The sequence below is a fragment of the Ornithodoros turicata genome, unplaced genomic scaffold (assembly GCF_037126465.1).
Source record: "Ornithodoros turicata isolate Travis unplaced genomic scaffold, ASM3712646v1 Chromosome12, whole genome shotgun sequence".
Taxonomy (NCBI): domain Eukaryota; kingdom Metazoa; phylum Arthropoda; class Arachnida; order Ixodida; family Argasidae; genus Ornithodoros; species Ornithodoros turicata.
The window spans coordinates 283079-305199 of NW_026999301.1; the positions used below are offsets into that span (position 1 = coordinate 283079).

The 22121-nt window shown below is 45.5% G+C and overlaps 2 protein-coding genes across 4 annotated transcripts in view; one reads left to right on the top strand and one right to left on the bottom strand.

Annotated features, from left to right (window-relative positions):
• Window positions 1–22121, bottom strand: part of LOC135371660 (uncharacterized) — a 68884-nt gene that overhangs the window by 14583 nt on the left and 32180 nt on the right. The window lies entirely within an intron of this gene.
• LOC135371672 (uncharacterized) lies at window positions 525–21745 on the top strand. Of its 2 annotated transcripts, XM_064605647.1 has the most exons (5): window positions 525–698; window positions 790–1044; window positions 11863–11952; window positions 15740–15887; window positions 21291–21745. In XM_064605647.1, the coding sequence occupies exons 2-5, from the start codon at window positions 836–838 to the stop codon at window positions 21711–21713; spliced, it is 870 nt and encodes a 289-aa protein (XP_064461717.1). In that variant the 5' UTR covers window positions 525–698; window positions 790–835; the 3' UTR covers window positions 21714–21745. The 2 variants fall into 2 exon arrangements, with proteins under 2 accessions (XP_064461717.1, XP_064461718.1); XM_064605648.1 differs by lacking the exon at window positions 11863–11952 and having other exon boundaries at window positions 530–698.

The window sequence follows — 22121 nt, forward strand, 5'->3', positions numbered from 1 at the left end:
GACGCAAAGAAAGTGCCATATCCCGTGCAAAGGAAGAAGTGAACGAGGCAAATAATGACAGTCTTGCAGTCGTAATAAAACGCAGGTACCATATGGCAGATAATCCAACTATTTGTGGCCTGCGCATTCTGGCATCGTAATCGTTGGTTTTACCGAAAGCACTGTTTTACTTCCCGTTGTGCTTTGCGTGATTATGACACGCTCCCTTGCGGTCACACATACACACACACACACACAAAGAAGTACTAGAAATGTTGCAACCACTCCACAGAATATGATGGGATTGGCAAGGAGTTTCTCTGCAATGCATTCAACTAGCGCGATATTGATGTAGCTCAAACACGAAATTAAACCATGGCGTAGATTTATCGTTGTGTTTCACAGCAGAAGCCACCGCCCCTAGTTTTTCATATCTTGTGATGTGGAAGCAAAGCTGTTGTAATGCACGGATACATAACAGCTGTTATATTGCGCGCCTCTAAATGACAGCAAAAGAGGACGAAAATGCCTTTGTTCAGTTAACCGTCCACCCCTGCGCTCTGCTGAATGGGCTCGTCCTGACTGCCTTTCCTCGTGAGTGGAACGCGCAGCTCCTTTCCCAGGCACATAACCGAATGGCTTTTGCGCTCAAGGTCGGTCGCATCGATAACGCCCGTACAAACAAAAGTCTTTCCTCGCAAGGCGTTCTTCTCAGCACAGTAAGTTGATTGTCCAGTGCGTCTCACGTTGTTGTAAGGTGGAACGTCGACATGCGCGTTGCTACGGTACTGCATCTTTTGTATTTTTCAGATTTGCGCGCCGTGTTTTCTCCGACACTGCTTTGCACACATGCGCCATGTGTGAAAAAACTCCTCGTGCCAGGTGGACATCCACGGAAATATGGGCTCTCCTGAGACTCTGGGAACAGAACCTGGACGGCCTGCGGAAGCAGAAGAGAAATGGAGCGGTATACCAAAAGATCACGGCAGCTCTCAACAAAATGGGTTTCAGCAAGGCCAAGAAACAAGTGCATTCCAAGATCGAGAACCTAGGTCATACGTATAGGTAAGCCGTGAAGGTAATCTAGGATTTCACAAGCCCCCGAGTTGGACTCTTTGCAGCGACACACCTTTTACACACGCCGGCATCTTGAACACATTTCAGGTTCTCTTTTACCAGCAGAGTATGGGGGACTCATTGCAGCTGCCCCTTTCAACGTCCCTACCGAATGTAATCGGGTAGATATCTCCAATATCTGCTTCATATCAGTGAAGCGCCTCACCTCTCATTTTTAATTTCGACTTCGGGTTTGGGCATCTTGCTGAAGAACATAGCGTCGAAACTATGGCAAATATTTCCACACACTCGTCCTTATCACGTACCTTTGTAACAGCTATGTTTCTCACAACACTTATAACCGCCTTGTATGTTGATATTTGTTGGTTTCTTGACCTGCTGCGGACCGCTTAAAGCGAGAGTCCGGACCCAAACGAAATCTAGCAAAAACACGAAATGCTGTTTCATGATGATTTGTTGCGATCGGCACTGTCGCCTTTTGTTTCATATTTCAAATGATTTTTTTTTATCGTAACTAAATTGAGTCGGCAGCGGGTGACGAAACTTGCTGAGTTCGTTTTATAATATCTGAAAAACTTTCCTTAATGATCGTCATATGCATAGCGGAGCTTTTCTGACCTCTACAACTTACGTTACTGTGAAACCGGACATGGTTCGCTTTTCTCCAGGATTCGTAAAGAAAATGTTTTGTATCTCATCTACACGGAACTCACACTAGGGAACAACTTTCATCGTGAAACCACTGCACGACCCCATGCGTGCTGCACCTTTAAGGGTAAAGGTATGCCTTTAATGAGTTAAGAGTTTAAGGCCTCATTTGAGAGTGGGGGCCATTTATGATTTTCAACCACATCTTACTGAATGAAGTTTTCCACGCAGACACACGGCACTGCCGATCTCCTGTTGTGTGTTTTTGTCAGCGCCCGCTCCAGGACATGGTGCGCTAGCTGTTCAGGCAACAAATGACGCAGTAGTATAATGGAACAGCAGTGGCGAACGAATATAAATACATCGGGAGGGGTTCAATGGGGACTTTACATGGGGAGGAGGATTTCCCCCGTTTCCCTCTCCCAAATGCACTGACAAAACAACGATTTCAGGGAGAGGTTGAACCCTCAGACCCAGTAAAATTTCGAGTGATATGAGTACGCATGCTCACATATGAACTATTTCTATTAAACAACTAATCGATGATTTTTGTTACTCTTTATTGAAATAGTTCATCGAGTGTATTTAATCGCTAAGCTTAGTAGCAGAAATCTCCAGCGTGATATTGCAAACGCTTTGGGTACTGACGGCCCTCGTACGAGAGTACATTCTTAGAAATGAACTTCACCACATAGCACGCTCCTAGCGAACCATCATTCGGAATGACAACGTTCTCGCCCCTGATTTCTTGAAAACGGGAGGCACCCGGCCGAGGACGCCAGCAACTTGGTGGCAGGGTACAAGTTGCTTAGACACGCCGTCTTCCGCGAGGGACGTTAAATACGGGGTGCCGTGTGATGAGCTTTCATCGCACGTTAAAGAACCCTCAGGTGGGCAAAAGCAATCCACAGACCGACCGCTGTGGCGTCGCTCATGATCTCAGTTGTCTCGCGACGTAAACCCCCAATTATTATTATTATTATAGAAAACGGGAGGCGGTGCCTATTTAGTGCCCATAATGCACGGCACATAATAGGCGCCGCCTCCCGTTTTCAACAAATCAGGGGCTAGAACGTTGTCATTCCGGGTGATGGTTGGCTAGGAGCGTGCTATGTGGTGAAGTTCATTTTTAAGAGCGTACTTAATCAAAAACCGCTCGTATATGCATTACGAATATCTTGCAAGTGTGACAAAGTGTCTCAATCTTTACGTAGTGGAACTTTTACATTTTGGTTTGGCGTATTGGTGACACACGAAAATCATCGGCTGCCCCTGGGTTCGACGCTTACTCTTAACATCGCAAAGGAGATGGCCGACCTCGTGCCCCGAAATGGGATCGTACCAAAACCGTGATTCTCCGTGGTATGTGAAATGCCTCGTGTCAAAATTGTGTTTGTGAATGCAGTTGCTTCTGTCAATAACGCAGCTGAAACGGTGAATCTGGGCTCAGAGATAGGCAGTTATTTGATTTCATATTACAAAAGAATGTCATTCGAAGGCTCAACATGCGGCAGCATGTAAATGTCAGCGTTGAACATAATCTAATTCTGTTATTCTTTGAAGGAATACTCGCTTTCCAGGGTCACGGCCAACGTCACATTATTCGAAATTCGGTATTTGGATGATCTGCATCGAGACATGTTGATATCAACGGGTTCAATTAGTGATAATTCTAGAAGCGAAAAACATACCGCACTCTTAACCATAATTTCCCCGATCTGCAAGGTAACGGTGCTTTTGCACAATACATGGAGACGGCATGCCACTCACAAGGGGAATTCGCTTGAATCCTCTGCTATTATACATATATTATACAGGGTGTATTTTTGCTGCACTACATGTTCAAAACAGAATTGTATTAGGACACTTTCAATTTTGTCAGTAGATAGCTTAGCGTTTCCCGATTTGGCGGCCATTAGGAATAAGGTTGGTTGTGCAGTGAGGAGGCTAATTAACGGATATATTTTCATAAACTTTATGAGTATAGATGCTTTCTGGGAAATGTAAGATAGCAGAATTGGAGGAAGTCATTATTTAAGGGGGCTTTGCTTGTTTATAGTCCTGCAATGCACATTGATATGTCAACTGCCAAGTTTTGCTGTGCAAATGAGCCTAAATAGAAAAAAAAAAGGTAAGAAAGGCGTTTTAGCCGCGAAGAGAGCAGCGTTAATTCCACGTCTTAGGGCCACGTGCTTTGAAGCGATGAAACTGATTGGACTACGCCTTGATCCGCTGGCATGGTAAACCCCAATAGACAGCTTAAATTCGAATATGTTTCACACACACACACAGACACATCTTACCAAGTTCATTACATGTACAATGACAATCACCCGCGAAACTTTCCTTGAATTAAATATCCGGCCCATTCAACAACTATTACGTACCTCAAAACTTGGACTATACGCATATACAGAGGTGTAATCAGGCTCACACTCCTTGAATACCACTACCGAGCACTACAGTTTTCGTAAGGTGGATGCTGTAACGTCTTCGTTTAGTCGCACTAATAACGGGACATAATCAACCCCCAGTCGAACTGCAAATTTCCCAATACATGGAGCCTTTTGTTTGGAACATATGCAAATCTCTCTACATATAAAACAATCTTGACGAAATCATTAAATGAGTATATATACAAGTTAGTCTTATGTCATTTAATGGTGTAATTATGATTCCTGTTGGGCTGCGCTAAAGTATCGGGTGCCCTGTCAGGGCAGCGGAAGGAGAGGGGGTTCGTATGGGTCCTGGGACGACTTCAATGGGTAATGTGGCGACGTTCACCTGGAAAGTATGTAGGAAGACCCAGGGATAACTCCAGACAGCACAGCCGGTCCCTCCCCGTCACCTCCCAGTCTCGACATGCAAAGCGGCAACCCTAACCACTACACCACGGGAGCTGATCATTCCTACATGAAATGAAACATACATACATACATAGCAGGGCGTGCTGAGAAGTTCTTGGACCGACCCACATTCTTTATATACGAACGCGGTCGCGTTATCGTAGACACATAGAGCGAGATAAAAGAGAGTTTTAGTACATCGTACGCTATCGCTTTTGCGTACGCAAGGGATGGCGTTGATGGTTTTGCGCACGCCCACAACAGAAAGAGAGCTTCGCGCAGTGCGCAGAACCACCAACGCTATCCATTACGTACGCTATCGCGTTTGCGTACGATATACTAACACTCTCTAAATATGAGAAATTGCAGGTTTCTAACGCAAAGTGTTCATTTTTGTTCGCCGGGAGGGCGGGGGGGAGTTATTGGCAGAAAAAAAAAAAAAAAAAGAATAGGAAATATAAAATGGGAAAGGTCAGCCATGCACCACGCCGGCTTGGTCAAGTTATGGTGATGGTACGATGTTTCCCACCGGTTGACCACGGTGTTGATGTCCGGGTTGTCAACGGAACCATGTGTACTGCAAGCGTGAAATTTTCCACATAGTAGGTTAAAACCTTAAGGGAGATGAGCTCTCTATTTTTGTGACTCATTTAATCAGTCAGCAACACAAAATTTTTCAAATCTCAACTCCGGGCTGCAATGAAGTCCCTGTTCATGCAGAAGAAAACTCAGAGGGAAATCTACGAGCGCATGATGCAAACGCTAAGTGATGACTGCCCATCACACTCAAATGTGAAGAAGTGGTGTGCCAACTTTCAGTGTGGGGATTTTGACACCGAAAACGCCGAAAGACCAGGGAGACCTCACGATGTCAACACCCGAAATTGTTTATTGTGTTCATGACTTATTTCGCGGATCGGCTAATTTCGGCTAAAGCAATTGCGGAGACCTCAGGGATGCCGAGACAACGCATTGGGTTTGTAATGGGTTTGTAAGGTGCGAGTCAAATGGGTACTGAAATGTTTGAGTGCCGATCAGACAGAACGCCGAACGGATGCCTCCAAGTTGCTTTTGCAGCATTTTGAGCATTCTAGTGACACCTTCCTTGATCGACTTGTTACAGCTGACGAAACACGGTTGAATGATTGTGATCCTCAGACAAGACATCAGTCCATGGAATTACGGGTTCTTCTAGGTCGAAGTAATTCAAGACTTAATGCAGCGGGGAAGGTCATGACCACGGGTTTCTGGGCCAAGGAAAGGTGTTTTGATGACTGCATGACTACATCCAGAAGGGTGAAATAGTAATGCAGCGTTGTACTGTAGCTTGCTGTGCCGGCTAAAGGAGGCCTTCAAAGAAAAAACTGCGCGGGAAGCTACTGAAAGGCGTTCTTCTTTTGCAGGACGATGCACCCGCTCACAAAAACAGGCACGACAATGTAGGTTCTGAAGGACTTGTCATTTGAATGCATTGAACATCCGCTGTATCCTGCCCTATATTGCGCCATCGGAGTATTTTTATTTTTTGTTCCAAACCAGAAAAAAAAAGTTTTAAAGGAAACAGATTCTTCGAGGACACGTAGGTTATAGAAGCAGCCGAAGCATATTTAGGAGAGCAGACGTTCGATTTCTTTTTTTCAAGGGTTAGTGACGCTTCAGGAACGATGTACCAAGTGTGTTGAACTTCGAGATCGGTGTATTACTGCTGCGTTCTTTCTTTTCGGGCCGAGAACTTTTCAGCACCTTCTTACCTGTCTCACCTTATGTGCAAATCTGGTCCCGATTATATTATTATTACGCGTTTATAAACGTAACGGAAAGTACAGCGCTTATGTTCCGGATTGAAAGGTAGGGAAAAAGAGATACGGCACTCTGTCTCCCGCACACTGGTTTTGCATTTTGCACAGGATGGGAAAATTGCGTACATAAAGATACGTAATACCACTGGCACACGGGCAGCCTAGAGGCCCCTCAAGAGAAGGATCCCAACGGCGTTTATAATCTCTCACACTCACCACGAAAAATCTTCCGGACTGTGCGGGTGTTTAGAGGTTCCTATTATGACATTTGAGAATAATCGTGACGACCTATGATTAAAGAGCGCACTTTTTCACAAGCGACCTTGGAGCTCCAGGGGAGGCACGTCCCCCCTTGGCCCCGTTTCGGTACGCCCATGCCAGCATACTCTTTAAGACAACACATTACCTGATTTGCATGCTCCCAAACCGTAGGCGCTACACGCTACACCTTCCCAAGAGGGACGTGGATGTCCCGAAATCTCAGACGCTAAAGCATATGTACAGCACAGCGTGCATTGCCAAGACAACAACAACAAAAAGTTGTTGCTGTTCTCGAGACAAAAGACAATCTTTTGCTAGTCCTTGGTGTCACGTACAGTGAAGAATATTCAAAGTAACCTGGCAAAGAGTAGAAGTTACGAAAAAAAAAGTATTTAAGTTAGGTTACCAAATACTGAGCTTTGAAAGTATTTGCTAAGTCGCTCGCAAAAGCGTTTAATATACGCAACTTACTCTACTCAAGTTACTGTGCAGGTCTGCGCTAGAGCCTGATCAGGCCTAATGAGGGTCATTTCACTTAAGTACTCTCGCACGAAGGGCTCCAGTGTCCACCGCGTTTCCAACATGACGGTGGAGACTTATGCTGCGAATTATAAACTTTGCTCTCAGGTATTTCAGCTATTTAAAGGGAATACACACATTTTGCAATTCGGAATTTGCCGCACGAAAATAAGTTGTATTGATCTGCCGTTTTTGTCTGAGCAGTGAGCGGTGTGCGCTGAGGAAATCAGTTGGCAGTTCAGTAAGTCTGCGACGCAAACTTCTTTCGCTAAGTAGTCCTTCAATGTTGTAAGGGACGCCTTCATCAAATGAGTTCTGGTGGTGGTGTGCTCTTTCTCATTTGCTAAATGAGTTATATACTGCCCGTGTACCAGGGGTATAAAAGGAAGTACGAGAAGGTAATCTTACACAATCGGAGGAACGATAACGTAGCACGTTTGCTGGCAATTTTCTGTTCGTAATTCTCTTTAAGGCGGGATCAATATTGCGACAGCGGCCCTGTGAATACTCATTTTTCTCAGCGTTCAGGCGCAATGTACGAACAATGGACGCCCCCGTCTTCCTTACTACGTAATGCCCAGTTCCCACTCGATGACGCCCTACGCGACGTCGCTTGCAAGCGGCCGAAGTAGACGCGCGTATCCGCCGTTCTGAGAGGAGAGACGCCGAACCAAAAAGTTCGATATGCCAAACTTGTTGGTGTTTCCACGGCGTTTGCTAGAGCTCGGGAGACCAATGTTCTCTTGGTCAATAGGGTGACATGTCCAAATCACGCCTTGTCGTTCTTCGTCTGCTGGTTTTCGCCGTTGTCGCGGCAGTGTTTACACATTACTATATGGTTACCTGACGTTTGTACCATTGAGGGATTTACAAGTTGAACGTGACGAGCTGCAGAAATATCGAAAAGAGAGGAAATGCGCTCTCACTACCTGTATATAGGATGTACAGAACACACTAAGAGGAAAGCGAACTGAAAAATATCCCCTGAAAGTCTTGTCAGCCGCGAGACATCGCGGCAAGCTCTCCGTCGTGGGAACACAGAAAACGGGTTCCCTCCCGACACCCTTCGACATCGCCATTCGCATCGTAAGATCACGTCTGGGAACTAAATGGGAACTGCATGGACATATCTTCGTTACCCTCGCGTTTAGTTCTCGCATTCTTGTGTAGCCTGACACTAGCGCTAGCAGCGGAGGGTAGGTTTTCTATATGCGTAAATTGTGGATGCACTGCTTATTGCTAATTGGGTAGCGCAGCGCGCCTAGTTTCAGCACGTGCGCGTTATTTCTAGGGATATCCGATATTACTTGAGTTCTGGTCTCGTTTTCGGTGGTCCCTAGAGGCATAGGTGGCGTATCATCCGACATACTTGTCCTTACCGCTAGAACTACAGACCTTGTCGCGTTACTCTCAGAAGCACCAGTATTCGCGCGCTCCTTAGCCTCGTTCCCAGCGATGACACAACAGGGGTGGACTGCCAAAATCGCTCTTCCCATTCGGATGAATACTGGTGGCCGCCGTCTTTAATGAGTATGACTCACGATAACCTAACATTCCATATAACTAGTCATTTGGTAAACATCTGAGCAGCGTATCAATGTTCGAAAGAAGGAAAGAGAAGATTGCTTGCTTCCGCGTGCGATATGCACAATTGTTCGCGTGAGGAGTACTGACCGATGCGATATCTTTTCTACACCGGTTCCCGGGCGGGGCAAAATGAACGGCCCAAAATGAACACACATACGGGAAAATGGAGGAACTCGGCAAGCGGCAGTCCACATGTGCACAGTTCCTGTGACTACCACGGGGTGGCAGCACTAATGGCGGCGCCCATTCAGGGAGGAAGGAAACACAGGAGCGGCCCTTCCAACTTTTTGACACTGGGACGGGCGTGCCAGCCTTCGCATTGCATGCTGGGATACTCCTGTCTACCGTGTGACCGCTCACGTGACCTCAAGAGCATGCGCAGGCCAGCTGCCACAGTACACGACGGGAGCAGTGACTGTTTTGAAGTTCAGATATTTGCATTGTGATGAACGCCGCGCGTCCAGTTTTATTTGTGTGTATTCGGACGTTTACTCTCTTGGTTTACACCTTGGTTTACTCTTCGTTTACACCTCGACTGCAAGACAGGTCACGGTCTGCAGGACAAGCACGCAGGACTAGAAACATCATTAGTGGCAGCGACGTTTATGTGAGGATGTGGCCACGTTTTGTGTGTTTGTTGCTGAGGTGGTAAAGCGTGCCAGTAATCAAACTTGCACCACAATGGAGGAAATCAAATGAATCTGCAGCTGTAGCACAGCGCCAGCTTGCAAACGAACGATTCAAGATGACTCTCTCGCAGACAGGGGTACGAAACAACCGGTCAAGTACGTACTTACGAATGAAACGTTATTCCCGTGACAGAGCTGTTTTCTGTTGAACGGCAACCGCGATAAGCACACAATAACAAAACGTTATTTCCGCAATGGTGCTCACATTTTAAGAGTAAATGACTTGGACAAGCATAAAAGCACGGAAAGCAGCGCCAGCAACAAAGCCTTGCTAAACCGAAACTTTAGAGAAGATCACGTGATGGACAGGAAGTAATGGCAGTTTTGACAGGAGTGACCACCAGAGGGGTCCCACGGAAATCTGCTCGAAACGGCCGCTCCTGTGTTTCCTTCCTGCATGCGCCCATTCCTTGAGTCGCGTTTTTTTGTTCGTGAAAGTGTGTTTATCCCACCCGAGAAGCATGCATTCACACACCCCACCCCATAACACTTTTGCAGCGATAGTCGTATAAAGGGGTGGGGGGAGATTCTGGAGTCGGCGGAATAGTGTCTGAAGCATCCAGTAAAGCGCTTCCGTCCGCGCCTCACAGAGGGCGCAACAGTCTCATGTTGTAATGTCGTTTGCGTCTGCGGAGAGGGCCGGGAGGAAAGAATCCGTTGCTTTGCGCATGCGCTCTGGCTACGGTCTCGCCTTTGCCTTGCTTAGAAAGCTCGCCGAGTTGTGTGATTGTTATGCGTTGTGCGATGAGTTGTCCGGTTGAGCGCTGAGGTGTCTGTTGTGTGTTTCCTCATCCGCTATGTGTCTTTTCTGTGCGCCTCATACTTTTTCATGCGTCTTTTGTATAGTTCGGAGACTGATGAATGGGCGCGAGACCTGTGAAGGCATGTACTACATACCATCGTGCAAAGTACGCATAGTAGAACAGAAGGAAACGACAGCCTCAGGCACAACAGTAGCAGATAAATACATTTGTGATTTGGGTGGTTCTTCCGCCACACTGTGTGAAAAATATCTTTTTTATTCCGTGTTAGCGCCGCGAAGCAGCTGTGACTGTGAGCGGCGTGCAGATGTGGACAGATGGAGAGAGTACAGCAAGAAGGAGTGGGGGACAGGGGGAGTATGTGTCATGGGCCGACTGGAAAAGAATATCACATTAATTCTGCTACAGGCAACGCGTTCCCTGTAAACAGGCAGTTGTTTGTTAAATCCCATTCAAGTAGTGTCTGTTATATTTAAAATAAGGAAATAGATAAAGGATGCATGTAGGAACCTCTCCACCAACATGTCTGCGACTGAAAAAAAGAAAAAAAATACGAAAGCTGCAAAACAACAACTTTATTTGAGATGATGAACGTGGAGTTTTACCGCCAGGGGCGATACTCTACCCCATTGCTGGTGGTGATGCGGGGAATGAAACAATGAGCCCCCTCACAATAAGGATCGAAATCCTATGGTATCTAAGAAGGGCATAAGAAGTTTGAGGACAGAGCGTTGGTGGGTAGGAGTTGGCCAGGGAGCAAGCAATTTTGAGGGGGGGGGGGCGAGAGTCGAGCTGCTTAAGAGACCCAGAGAGTGCTGTTCGGGAAGATTGATAGTGTGCGGAAAGGAGGCAGGACGCTACACAGATAACCGCTCCGCTTCGTATGCTTTGCGAGCTGCACATTACGAGTTAACGCACACACTTCCCTCTATACCAAGTGTGTGCCCCAAATGGTCGCAGAGTCACGTTCTTCACCGTGCAATCTGCCAGCTTTGAAAGTTTTTGAGTCTGGAATCGTTTTGGAAGACGCGGGGAAACATTGCACCCCGGGCTGTATTGTCCAACCACCTGTAACTCCCGTTCCTTTACACACAATTTCTTGTGTATGGTGACAGAAATAAAGTGTCCTTAACTGGGGAAATTTCGGAAGTGCATTCGTGAAAACAACGATCATAAAGCTGAAACAGAAGCTAAGAACGGCATTGTGTGCTCCTCTTTTGCTATCAGGAGATAGCATATTGTTTGAAGGGGTGTATATATCATTTATTCGGGTCATGATTCAGTTTCACAAAACGTACTTTCATAGCTGAATGTGAGAATATATTATGAAGTTCTCCTTGAGTGTCTGAGATGCCGTTATCAGGTTGAACACGACTATGGTGCTCCCAACACTGGCTTCGAAAATATGTCCGTTTAAATTATGGGTTCAAGGCATCGCACAGTGCCTGCTCTCTTCATTTCAAATCCGCGTTGTTTGGTAGGAGAATATGGGAGAACCATTGCATTGCCGAGGTTTAGACATCAGAGAAGTGGTGCTGGGCTTCTCTGGTATGCGAGAGCGAGATTGTATCACACTCACATTTAGCTGATGTATTTTGACTGAGTGAGGGCGCGAAAAACAGGCAGCGCGAATGAGAAATCACCGTCTCCTGGTATCCTTCCTGCGATCTCTTCATATACTCGCTCTCACTTCCAGGATGGCGGGCTTAATAAACAAAAGAAACCATCAGGATCCGCTACAGGACTCCATGTCCCAGCAGTTGTCGACAGAAACGGCGGACGCTTTGTGAGTGATGAACGAGAGAGAGAGAGAGAGAAAAAAAAGGCTACACAATTTTGATCAAAATTGCTTAAACGAAGGCTATACAGCATTGAAGACGCATGTGGTGTGCGAGGTTACAGGGGGCAGTGTGACAGACAGAGATGGAATTAAAAGCTGTTACAGCAGAACTCAGAAATCAGTGCACAACTTCACGCGCTTAGTGAATGCACTCCTTAAAAAGACAAAAACTACTGTTTATTATCGTATACATGCCTGCATCAAACAGTTCACTTCATGAAAGCTTGGATGATAAACCGTAGTTTGAGTGTCTTTCATCTCTTTATTACTTTGTTCAATCAGTTTCAACATTCCCCGATAGAATGCACTGTACAAAGGAATTCTTTCTCATAATCACATTTATTATTGTGCACAAAGTTTAAAACCTCGAGTGGTACTATGGGAGATGATTTCGAGGGACGACATACATCCGTTTAGGACGACATAATGAAAGCTCCACTGCTGCACCATTTCTCGCGAATCCTCCCTTGGGAAGGCAGTGCCGAGAGATGGGAGTTCTCGTACTCACATCGCTTCCCCACTTGTTGTTGTTTGCCACTTTCGCTCTAACTCGCTCGTTTGGGAACGTAGCATGATAAGACAGGTGGGGAGAGGGGTTACTCTCCAGGGGAAAAGGGGGAGTTATCGGCTGCTTTTAGAATTAGCTTAAAATTATTCGCCAATTTTGATTTTCAAGTCAAGGGCCGAATGTAGCGTAATTCACGTAGACCGCATAGTTCCATCTCTTTTATAATCATTGGTCACAGGAGGGCAATTCTTGGCAACAATATAGAAATTGATAATATTTGAAAACTGAATATACAATTCAAAACCGTTGTTGCATCAAACATCGCACTTATGCGGATGAAACACGCCATACTAAGAAGCCATATTTGACAGATAGGCGTACGGTATTCACTTGGCTATAAAGGTCGTAGACACTTCAGAGGATAACTATATATTTTTTGGGACTCTATTTCTGCAAGCACCTGAATATGGATGCCGCTGTACCGATACAGGCGGCCCTACACTCTTAGAAATGAACTTCACCGCACAGCACGCTCCTAGCCAACCTTGATCTCGAATGATATCGTTATCTGCTCTAATTTGTTGATAACGGGAGGCGTACGCCTTTTTTGTAACAATTATGAACAGCATAAGTGTCACAAAAAAGGCGTACGCCTCTCGTTTTCAACAAATCAGGGCAGATAACGATATCATTCGAGATGATGGTTGACCAGGAGCGTGCTATGCGGTGAAGTACATTTTTAAGAGTGTAGGGGATGTGCCAATGCAAATGATATTGTGGAAAGAAATTTCGACAGGGTGTTTCACTTAAGAGTGATCCCTAATTATTAAATACTTGAGATAAAAATTGAACCTCTGTACAATGAGGGAATAAGTCGAAAAATCCCAAACCGAGAAAAGGGGCCTGAACTGACGGCCGGTCCCATTGACACGCATGCATTTCTCATTTTTTACAGTCTTGTAGCGGGTCAATAAATAGCAATACGGACCTAAATTTTATTTGGCAGGTACATACTGGTATGTATATGTCATTGCAGCAGAAATAGTAAATAGGGGATACATCGACTTATCCCCTTATTGCATACAGAGGTTCAACTAGAAACCTTCTGCGTCATACTTGTGAAGGTTTTTGCCGCTCAAACAGGTGGTTTCCATCGGTGTACTTCATTAATTTGTCTACTTAGCTTAATTGAACACAAAAGAATTCCTCAGGAAAGGTAACGTTTTTTTTTTTTTTGCGCTTAATTAGAAAGCCTATGGACACAACTCCCCATTTCAGTCACAATTACAAGATCTTTCACAATCTTTCCACAAAAGATCGACACTCGAAAACTAGCCATCTCTGGAAGCCCAATTTCGGATTTCATCTGTGGCAGCGCCATCGGCAAGGCCCGAAGACACTCCCACTGTGCGTGGAAACAGCATGAGACAAAAAAAAAAAAAAAAAAAAAAAAAGGTTGGGTGGAGACGTGCTTAATCACGCATTTTGTCTTCGCAAGCTTAGCTGTTCGCAGCCATCAGTTACCGATAATCAACGACATCGGATCTTCTGTGCTGTTTCCTGTATCGTCCTTTTCTCCTACCCATACTTTAGGCGTGGCAACTTGAACGAGAACGACTTGATGAGCGACGGTTTTTCGGGCGTTTAGTGCTTTCGGGTGTCAAATTCTTGTGGAAAGATCGTGAAAGATCCTGTACTCTCGACCGAAATGGGGTGTTGTGGCCATGGTCTTTATAATTAGCGCAAAAAAAAAAAAAACGTTACATTTCCTTGGAAATTCTTTGAGTTCCATTAAGCTAATTAGACAAATTAATGATGTACACATGGAAACCACCTATTTGGCCGTCAAAAACCTTCACAAGTATGACGCAGGAGAATTTTAGTCTCAGGTATACTTTTTGTAATAATATGGGGTCGCTGTTAAGTGAAACACCCTGTATATCTTAGCAAAATATAAAGATATCCTTAGTTATATTTTCTCCTCGACAGCTTATTATTGCAGGTTGGAAACTGTTCCCATAAAATCGACCATTCTCATGAGGACCCTAGCTGTCACGCTGCCAGCATTAAAGGTACTGTAAAGCAGCAAATGCCGAATTGCATTTAGCGTGGCTGTTCGATAGTCCAAGGCATCAGTGTGAAAACGGCGCAAATTTCATTCCAATCGGCGGTGCAGTTAATTAGAAAATTAAAATTAAATATTACGGACAACACTGTAATAGAATTCAGAAGAGATCCGTACTCTCTGCCGAGTATGGCAGCAACTACATTGCATGCGTATAACACTAGGCCCAACCTAACAGTCCACCACAGAATCAGCCCCTTCAATCCACACAACGAGCCACATCAGCGGATAAACAAACTTCATGTTGTGTCTGTCGCATCGTGTTCCCTAGTCTTGGGGTTTTACAAATACGGAACATTTGAAATATGGAAGTCGTTTAAAAGGCTAGACAGTGTAGGAATTTGTTTGTGCACTGTGTGTGTCATCCTCAGAACCATTGCTTTCCATTATGTCAATCATTTTGTTATTTCTCGCCACTTGGTTCAGGTGGCGCTTCCGTCGAACAGCGCTGCGTTTCTTGTTCATTTTATTTCGCATAAAACACACTAAACATGGGTTTCTGTACTCCTACGGAAATATGAAACGAAATAATATAGCCACCAAAAGAACAAAATCGTGACAAAATAATGCTGCATACATAATACATACCGGACAGTGTTGCCCGCTGCAAAGGGGGTTGTTCGACACCAGGCGTCGCGCCGCTGTACTACGGTGGATTTTTCATGACAAATTAAAAATATTTAGAGTGTGTTGTCGGTCGTATGTTCCCGCATATGGGATTTACAGGCAACAGAGTCTCAAGACACGTCGCCAGCATATCTTGCTTGTCTACTGCTTTACAGTACCTTCAATGTGAATTAAATGTCCATTGAAAATGAGCGGAGCGCCGCCAAGCTTGTGACGTGACAAAGATTTAGGATAATCGCTGAGATATATGCTTTGTGGCACTATACGCTCGTGTTCAATGTACATTCATGTCAATGGTCATCATGTCTTTCTGTGTGATGAGGATAAAAGCAACCCATTTGACCTAGAAGCTGTGTTGTACTCTCACTTCTCCAGACACCGTTTTGAAGAGCTAGTTCATACGTTGCATGCCTATACGTTGAAGGGTGTGGCACACTCGAGAGGGTTTATTAACATGTATCATTGAATTGCAGAAAGCTTTCTAAAGATGAGCCAGAATCGGCAAATTCAAAGTGCGAGTTCTTCGAAGCCATGCATCGCTTCTTGGGTGGATGTCCTGCAAACGAAGCTGTCGTCACAAAGGAAGAAGAGGAGGATACCAACAGTTGGGACACAACGCAAGTACGTTCCGTAATGATTGTTGTAAAATAGAGCAGCACCATATTACCAACAGCAGCATGACCTGGTACAAATACTGTGACACGTATATGCAGCCGTAATAGGACCGTCCCTGAGATAGACGTGTACAACTTTGTGTAGTCACTGTGTGCAAAGTGTTAGTGAAGGGAATTAGAAGTAAGCCTATACGGGACGTTACTGATGAAGCGAGATGTAACACGCGTGGTGTCCCATGTCCACATGCTCGTATAAGTTGAAGAAAGTGGCTAGCAGGTATGGTGTGTCCATCACGTTCACCGATCCGAGAGATTTGGGCACATTATGTGGGCAGGGCTTGAACCGCCGCTCTTTTGTTTGCAAAAAAAACAGTGACACTACTTGCTTCGACTGACTCCCCACAACTTTCTGCCAACTACTGGCTGCGACATAATCAAGGCTCACGTTGAAAGAACCATGAAGAGATTCTGGGAACCTGTATAAGCATACGTGTGTAATGCTTTCCTGGACGCTAATACATTTACCACGCGGAGTATGAACCCAGCACTGGTTAGAATAAAGGTGATATTGACTAAAAACCACGGCCAAGAAAGGCTACTGCTGCGACCCGCCCTGTGCCAGCGCGGCGGAGAAACTAGATGCGACATCACAAGCAGGCAGATAAAGTGCCTCCTTGGGAGCCATTCAAGTCAAATGTTTCAGGGATCTTTTCAGAATCGCTAGAAGCACGAGCAACACTACGCATACAGGACACGACCGCAAGGGGGAAGGTTGGGTATAGCACCCGGGGAGCCACGTTGCATGCGTTCAAACCCACACATCTGACACTCATAATTTACAAAAGACTCAGCACACATACAAAAGATAATTTCAAGTTCCCTACAAGACAGGACTTTAAAATGAAAATAAAAAAGAGGGTCTGTTTAATTAATGGCTATATTTTCTTGTATGAAACTTGTTATTAATAAATAGATAGATGCTGTTAACGCTCCTTGTTATTTTAAATGACTCCTCATTTATATTAAATGCGATCCACTTACGCCTGCGACACGGATATGTAGCTACAGGTAGCGTCGTGTGGAGGGCATCCTCAACACCCGCTCCTCTGCCAGTCCCGCATATGGCCGGTATAGCTACAAATCACGCATTGTGAACCACACGGGTCATTGCTTATCGATACCCACCCTGACAGGGACTTGATCCTTGTAGGTGTGACGTTCTTCGGCGGAGAGAAGGAGGTCAGATGCGCCGAATGTGAATAGGACATGCGAAAGCCCTGCGCCGACGGGCGGAGCTCCGAGGAACCAGTCTTGTATTAGATGCAACATAATGATGTGATGAACCACACAAAAAAAAAAGAAAAAGAAGGAAGAGAAAGAAGAAAAACTGCACTTTTTGTAGTCTTCTTCGCATGACCAATAATGTTTGCCTGTTAATATTTTCTATCGTTAAAAAAGCAAATTGGTTATGTAAATGATAGTGCACTGGATACGGTGCAGTAAACGTATGATGCAGCGGGTTCCGTCAGTCACCTGTTCTGTATTTATATATTTCAATAAAACCGCAAGGGTCCGGAGGACATTACATGGGGTTGGGAACATCAGCAAGGCATGGGACATTGACAAGGAAAACACAAGGAAAAAAGGAATCAAAACAACAACATCATATTCGAATAACAGGATAAGAACAATACAAGCAAGTATACAAACCGACAACACAACAAAACTAACATTGGTACTAAAGATGAAGAAAGCGAGAAAGGGAGCTACGGAAAGCTGCATGGTCGTCAATGGTTGCGATTGATGATGGGAGGTTGTTCACTCAATGGTAGTGGTGTAAAAAATGATTTAGAGAATACGTTAGTAATACAGTGGGACCGAGTTACCTTGTTAGTGTGATCGAAGCGAGGGAATACGGCACTCGAGCGTGTGATAGGTGATTGCTGAGAAGGCAAGGTGTAAAAAAATGTATGGAAGAGGGTTCACTTGGCTGTCTATGGAGCTATGGAGCATGGAGCTTGGTTAACTATGCAGCGGTGAACCGTACAATCCGATGAAGAATAAAAATATACACCGAAGAAACGAGAAAGAAGGAAAGTGAGATGCTGAAACTCTTTACTGGCCTTGACCCTCCGGAAGATAGACCCATGAAAGACTTATGACGAATTGGCGTGGTCACTTCCTGGCAGATTTTTTCGACAGATTCCGAGCAACTGCGTTCGCTTGGTTCAAAACGTAGCAATCTCCTGTGTTCTCGTGACACTTTCCGAGCACCAGGAATTTGCCAGGTGGCACTATTTCCGCCCGGCTTCGAAGCCACCGGGCAGGGGATTGCTTAACTATATCCGGTGTCATCACTTCCACACCACGAGTATGACGAGGGCCCTCATTGCAGCAGACGAGTTACCGCGATGTCCCTACCACGATCCAAGCGACCAAGACCGCTAGGTTCCTGACAGTTGTATTCGGGCAGCAACGGTCACGTGATCCAGCACGGGCGTGATCCAGCGACGTGATCCAGCGACCTAGCAATTTCCGTGTTGCTACGAAATAGCCATCCGAATTCGCCACTAGTGAACGAAAGCGATCGAAATAACAGTTGTGTAATGAGTAGAACGCGGATAAATATGCACCAAAAGCTCCCGATATATACTGCAAATACGCACTGAAAATCTTCGAAACATGCAGTAAAAGTGCTCAATATATGCCATGTTTTTCATTGTACTTGGTATGGAAGCAATGCACCAAATATCTACTTCAAAAACGTTAGCATTTTTTTTAGGAATAACACGGCAAAACAAAGCCACCTTCACTCTTCAGCACAGAAGAGAGAGATATAAATCATAGAGCTGAAGGCTTTGCGTTCGTGATTGAGAAAAGGCAAGCTAGCTGGTAAACGAAAGTCACAACGAAGCAAGCCAGAGCATTGGCAACATGATACACGCGAACATACACGTGCTATGTTCGCGTTTTTCGTGTTGCCCACGCTTAGACTTGTTTCATCATGGCTTTGCCTTCGGCTCTGCATCATGGCGAATAAAGTGCGAACGCCACCCATTTTCGTGATGGAAATGTGGCGCAGAGGAAATGCGACCCATGACAGCAGTGGAGGATGGAGCAGCAAGTGTACGGCCTGAGCGCTGCACCTCACCACACCACAACATGGAAGTTTCCGATTCTGACTAGAATTTTCGCGAAGGACGTCTGAACGCCGTCCTGAAACCAACCACACAACTCATGAAAAAAAGAAGTAAGCTCTCGCACGTGAAAATATGGCTAAATATGCGCCTGTCATGCACTTTCTTGCTAAATGGGTCACAACGTGCAAGACATGTATGCACCATATAATGTTTTTGATCGGTCCCACACAAAGACATAAAGTTCGTTTCCATCGTTTACATACCAATACATATCGAGGAAAAAACATGCGTTCGCATGAAAATATGCGCTCTCTAGTTATGAGTTTTCAAATGTGCCGTGCAGATAGGGGTGGTTATCATTGCGCGATCCCTGCTGTAGCTCCCAAATGCCTAACATGTCATTGTGTTAGGCGTACCCAGAAGGCTACAAGCAAACACTCCCGATAGGGCACGTGAAAGTTGTGTATAGTTCTCCTTAAGTATGTTTCTGTGCTCTTTCTTGTGGCGAGTGCAGCTCGCCATTTCGGATCGCGAAACTCACGATCACAATCATCTGATAAGACATGATGTCAGCCACGTACTACGAACTCAGGTGAAGGTTGACATGGCGTATCGCTAACCTGATCATGCCGCACATTTGCGCACTCACCCGATAACATCACACCTGTGGCCACAGATCAGCAAAATAACCCATGCCCATAAGTGTGATGTTATCTGGTGAGTTCGCTAGTATGCGGCATGATCAAGCTTAGCGATACGCCATGTCGAGCTTCACATGAGTCCGTAGCCTTTGGCTGTGCTGACGCCTTATGAGATGAGTGTGATCGAGAATTTCGCGGTCCGAAGTGGCGACCCACTCGGCACCTCACGGTAGTGGGAAAAAGGTTGAATAAGACAAAATGCCAGAAAATCGGCGTCTTTTTGGCAAATTCCATCGACAATTCCATTTTGACTTGAAGCACCCCAATCGTCACCATCAAAATAATGTTGCTGCTGTCCATTAAGAGAGCAAATTTTGCCCCACGACCTACGTGGGTCCATGTGCTTGACCTCATAGGGGTTCACGCCGACGAGATGGAGAGGGTAATAGAGAGATAAACCGGCAGACATATTTGAAGCCACCCTGGATGGCGCCATGTTGACCTCACCTTGTCTTGTTTGCATATGGGCCTTGTTTGCTCATGCGGTGAGCGTTTTTGCGCGCGTTCGCTTCGAAATTCCGTGGCATTTGTTGGCTCCGTAATGCCGGCAACAACTTTTCCCAAGCCTACAAAGAGATACTATGATAGTCACATAACCAAACAGTGTGATAGCGAGATGTACAAAGAAGACCACAAGAGCAATCATTGAAGCCGAAAGATAGCGGAATTTGGAACGCCGTGTGTCAGCATCCCGTCTTTGGCGCTGTCTGATAAGGAACTAGCTTTATAGCGAATTCAGCTGATTGCCTTCGTGCAGAAAAAGTTGCACTGGCTGGAGCGTGCATGCCCCACGGCCGCTTCAACCCAGTTTGCGTTGCATTGGTCTTTCGGTACGCTCTTCGTTCGTTTTTGCCTTGACAGAAGGAATGCGAGAGAGAAATGAGAGGGTCGCCTTCTGGCATCAAAGTTTGGAGTCTCGCCAAGGCGGTTGCGTATTCTATAGACAACCCTATGTTTACAAACATGTGACGTTACGAGAAGACCTGTTCGACGGTGTGTTTTGCTGTGGTGAGCTAGGAGCGGGAAAAAGCGCGTCTGCTGATAGGCTGATTAAGCTGATAGTGTCCTCCAACATGCCTTGCGCGTCGTCGTCGCGTAATCAATGACGTAGGGGGTGAATGTCGTCTATTCCCTCTCTATCTCGTTGGTTTGCGTCCGTAATGGAATGTCACGTGGTCTCTGCGTTACCAAAGCGCATTGCACAGGACGCTGCAATTCGAGTGTGTTTTCTTCGGATTGGATTGACGATGCTGTGCAGATAGCGACGCCGCTTCTCCGACGTTACCGCCCTTATTTGTCGCACGCATACCTGTTCTCTCCCGTTACCCTCATCTTTCCACATCCAAATGTGCGTGTCACAAAGTGTAGCCAATTGAAACAAACTTTTCGTCCCGCCTCCCCCAACGGAGCACAGCGCGTCTTACCTCCGCGACTTTGCACTTTCCTGGAACAAAACTTTTACACCGATTTGCCAATGGAATTCGCCAGTTCTAGTTTACGGGAATGAGTATGGAGCAAGTATCTTAATTTACTTATGGTCAGATTATCTGTTCTCTTTCGGCGTTACAGTTGCGTGTCATCAGTGGCTCCCCGCACAGCTCAACTGAAGACAACACGGAAGAGTGGATAATTCCAATATCATCGGACGTCGACGAAGACGTAGTTATCACGAACCAGCAAGACAAACATGCGGCGTCCGCTGCTTCAACTCTCACCATAACTGACAGTGTTGGCTGTGAGAACTCCGAGTGCATCCCGAACAACTCTTACACGAAGGATGACCCGTTAGAGAAACCACAAAAGAAAGCGAGACTCGAGAAAACTTTGGAGCCTTTGGTACAGGAGCTGCGTTCCTTGAGGCAGACCATAGAGAATACACACAAACGTGAGCTTGAAGTCCGTGAAAGGGAACTACAATTGCAGGAAGAATCGCATAAACTCCAAAAATATTTGTTGGACACCTTGGCGAGGTTTCTTCCGGATCAGTCATAACTATGGTTACAAATAAATGATTATCAAACGTACGGAATAGATTTTTACTGTCGGCAGGGGAAGCTAAATTTCAGAAAGAGCGGGGGTATATGTCACGTCATTTCACCAACTCCATGTAACTGGAAGCATCATGCGTTACAGATAAGCTTACATAAGGCTGGACATAACTTTCTGAAGAGGCCAACATCGCAACATGACTTTGCGACGGCAAGGTCATTTGGTCCAGGAAGTCTCATTTTGACATCAGGTACGTTCGAATTTCTCAATTTCACCGCAAACTACGAATCCGAAAATTATAAAATTACCATAAATAAGTGCAAATGAGCAACAAAGATACAGTTCGAATATAGCATCGTGTGAAATTAAACAGCTACAGCTATTCGTTGGCAGCGTCTCATTTTATATGTC

Coding starts and splice junctions, on each gene's coding strand:
- LOC135371672 (XM_064605647.1), top strand. CDS start 836: ATGTGTGAAAAAACTCCTCGTGCCAGGTGGACATCCACGGAAATATGG. Junction 11,953..15,739: donor ACAGAAACGGCGGACGCTTT/GTGAGTGATGAA, acceptor ATTGAATTGCAG/AAAGCTTTCTAAAGATGAGC. Junction 15,888..21,290: donor ACAGTTGGGACACAACGCAA/GTACGTTCCGTA, acceptor TCGGCGTTACAG/TTGCGTGTCATCAGTGGCTC.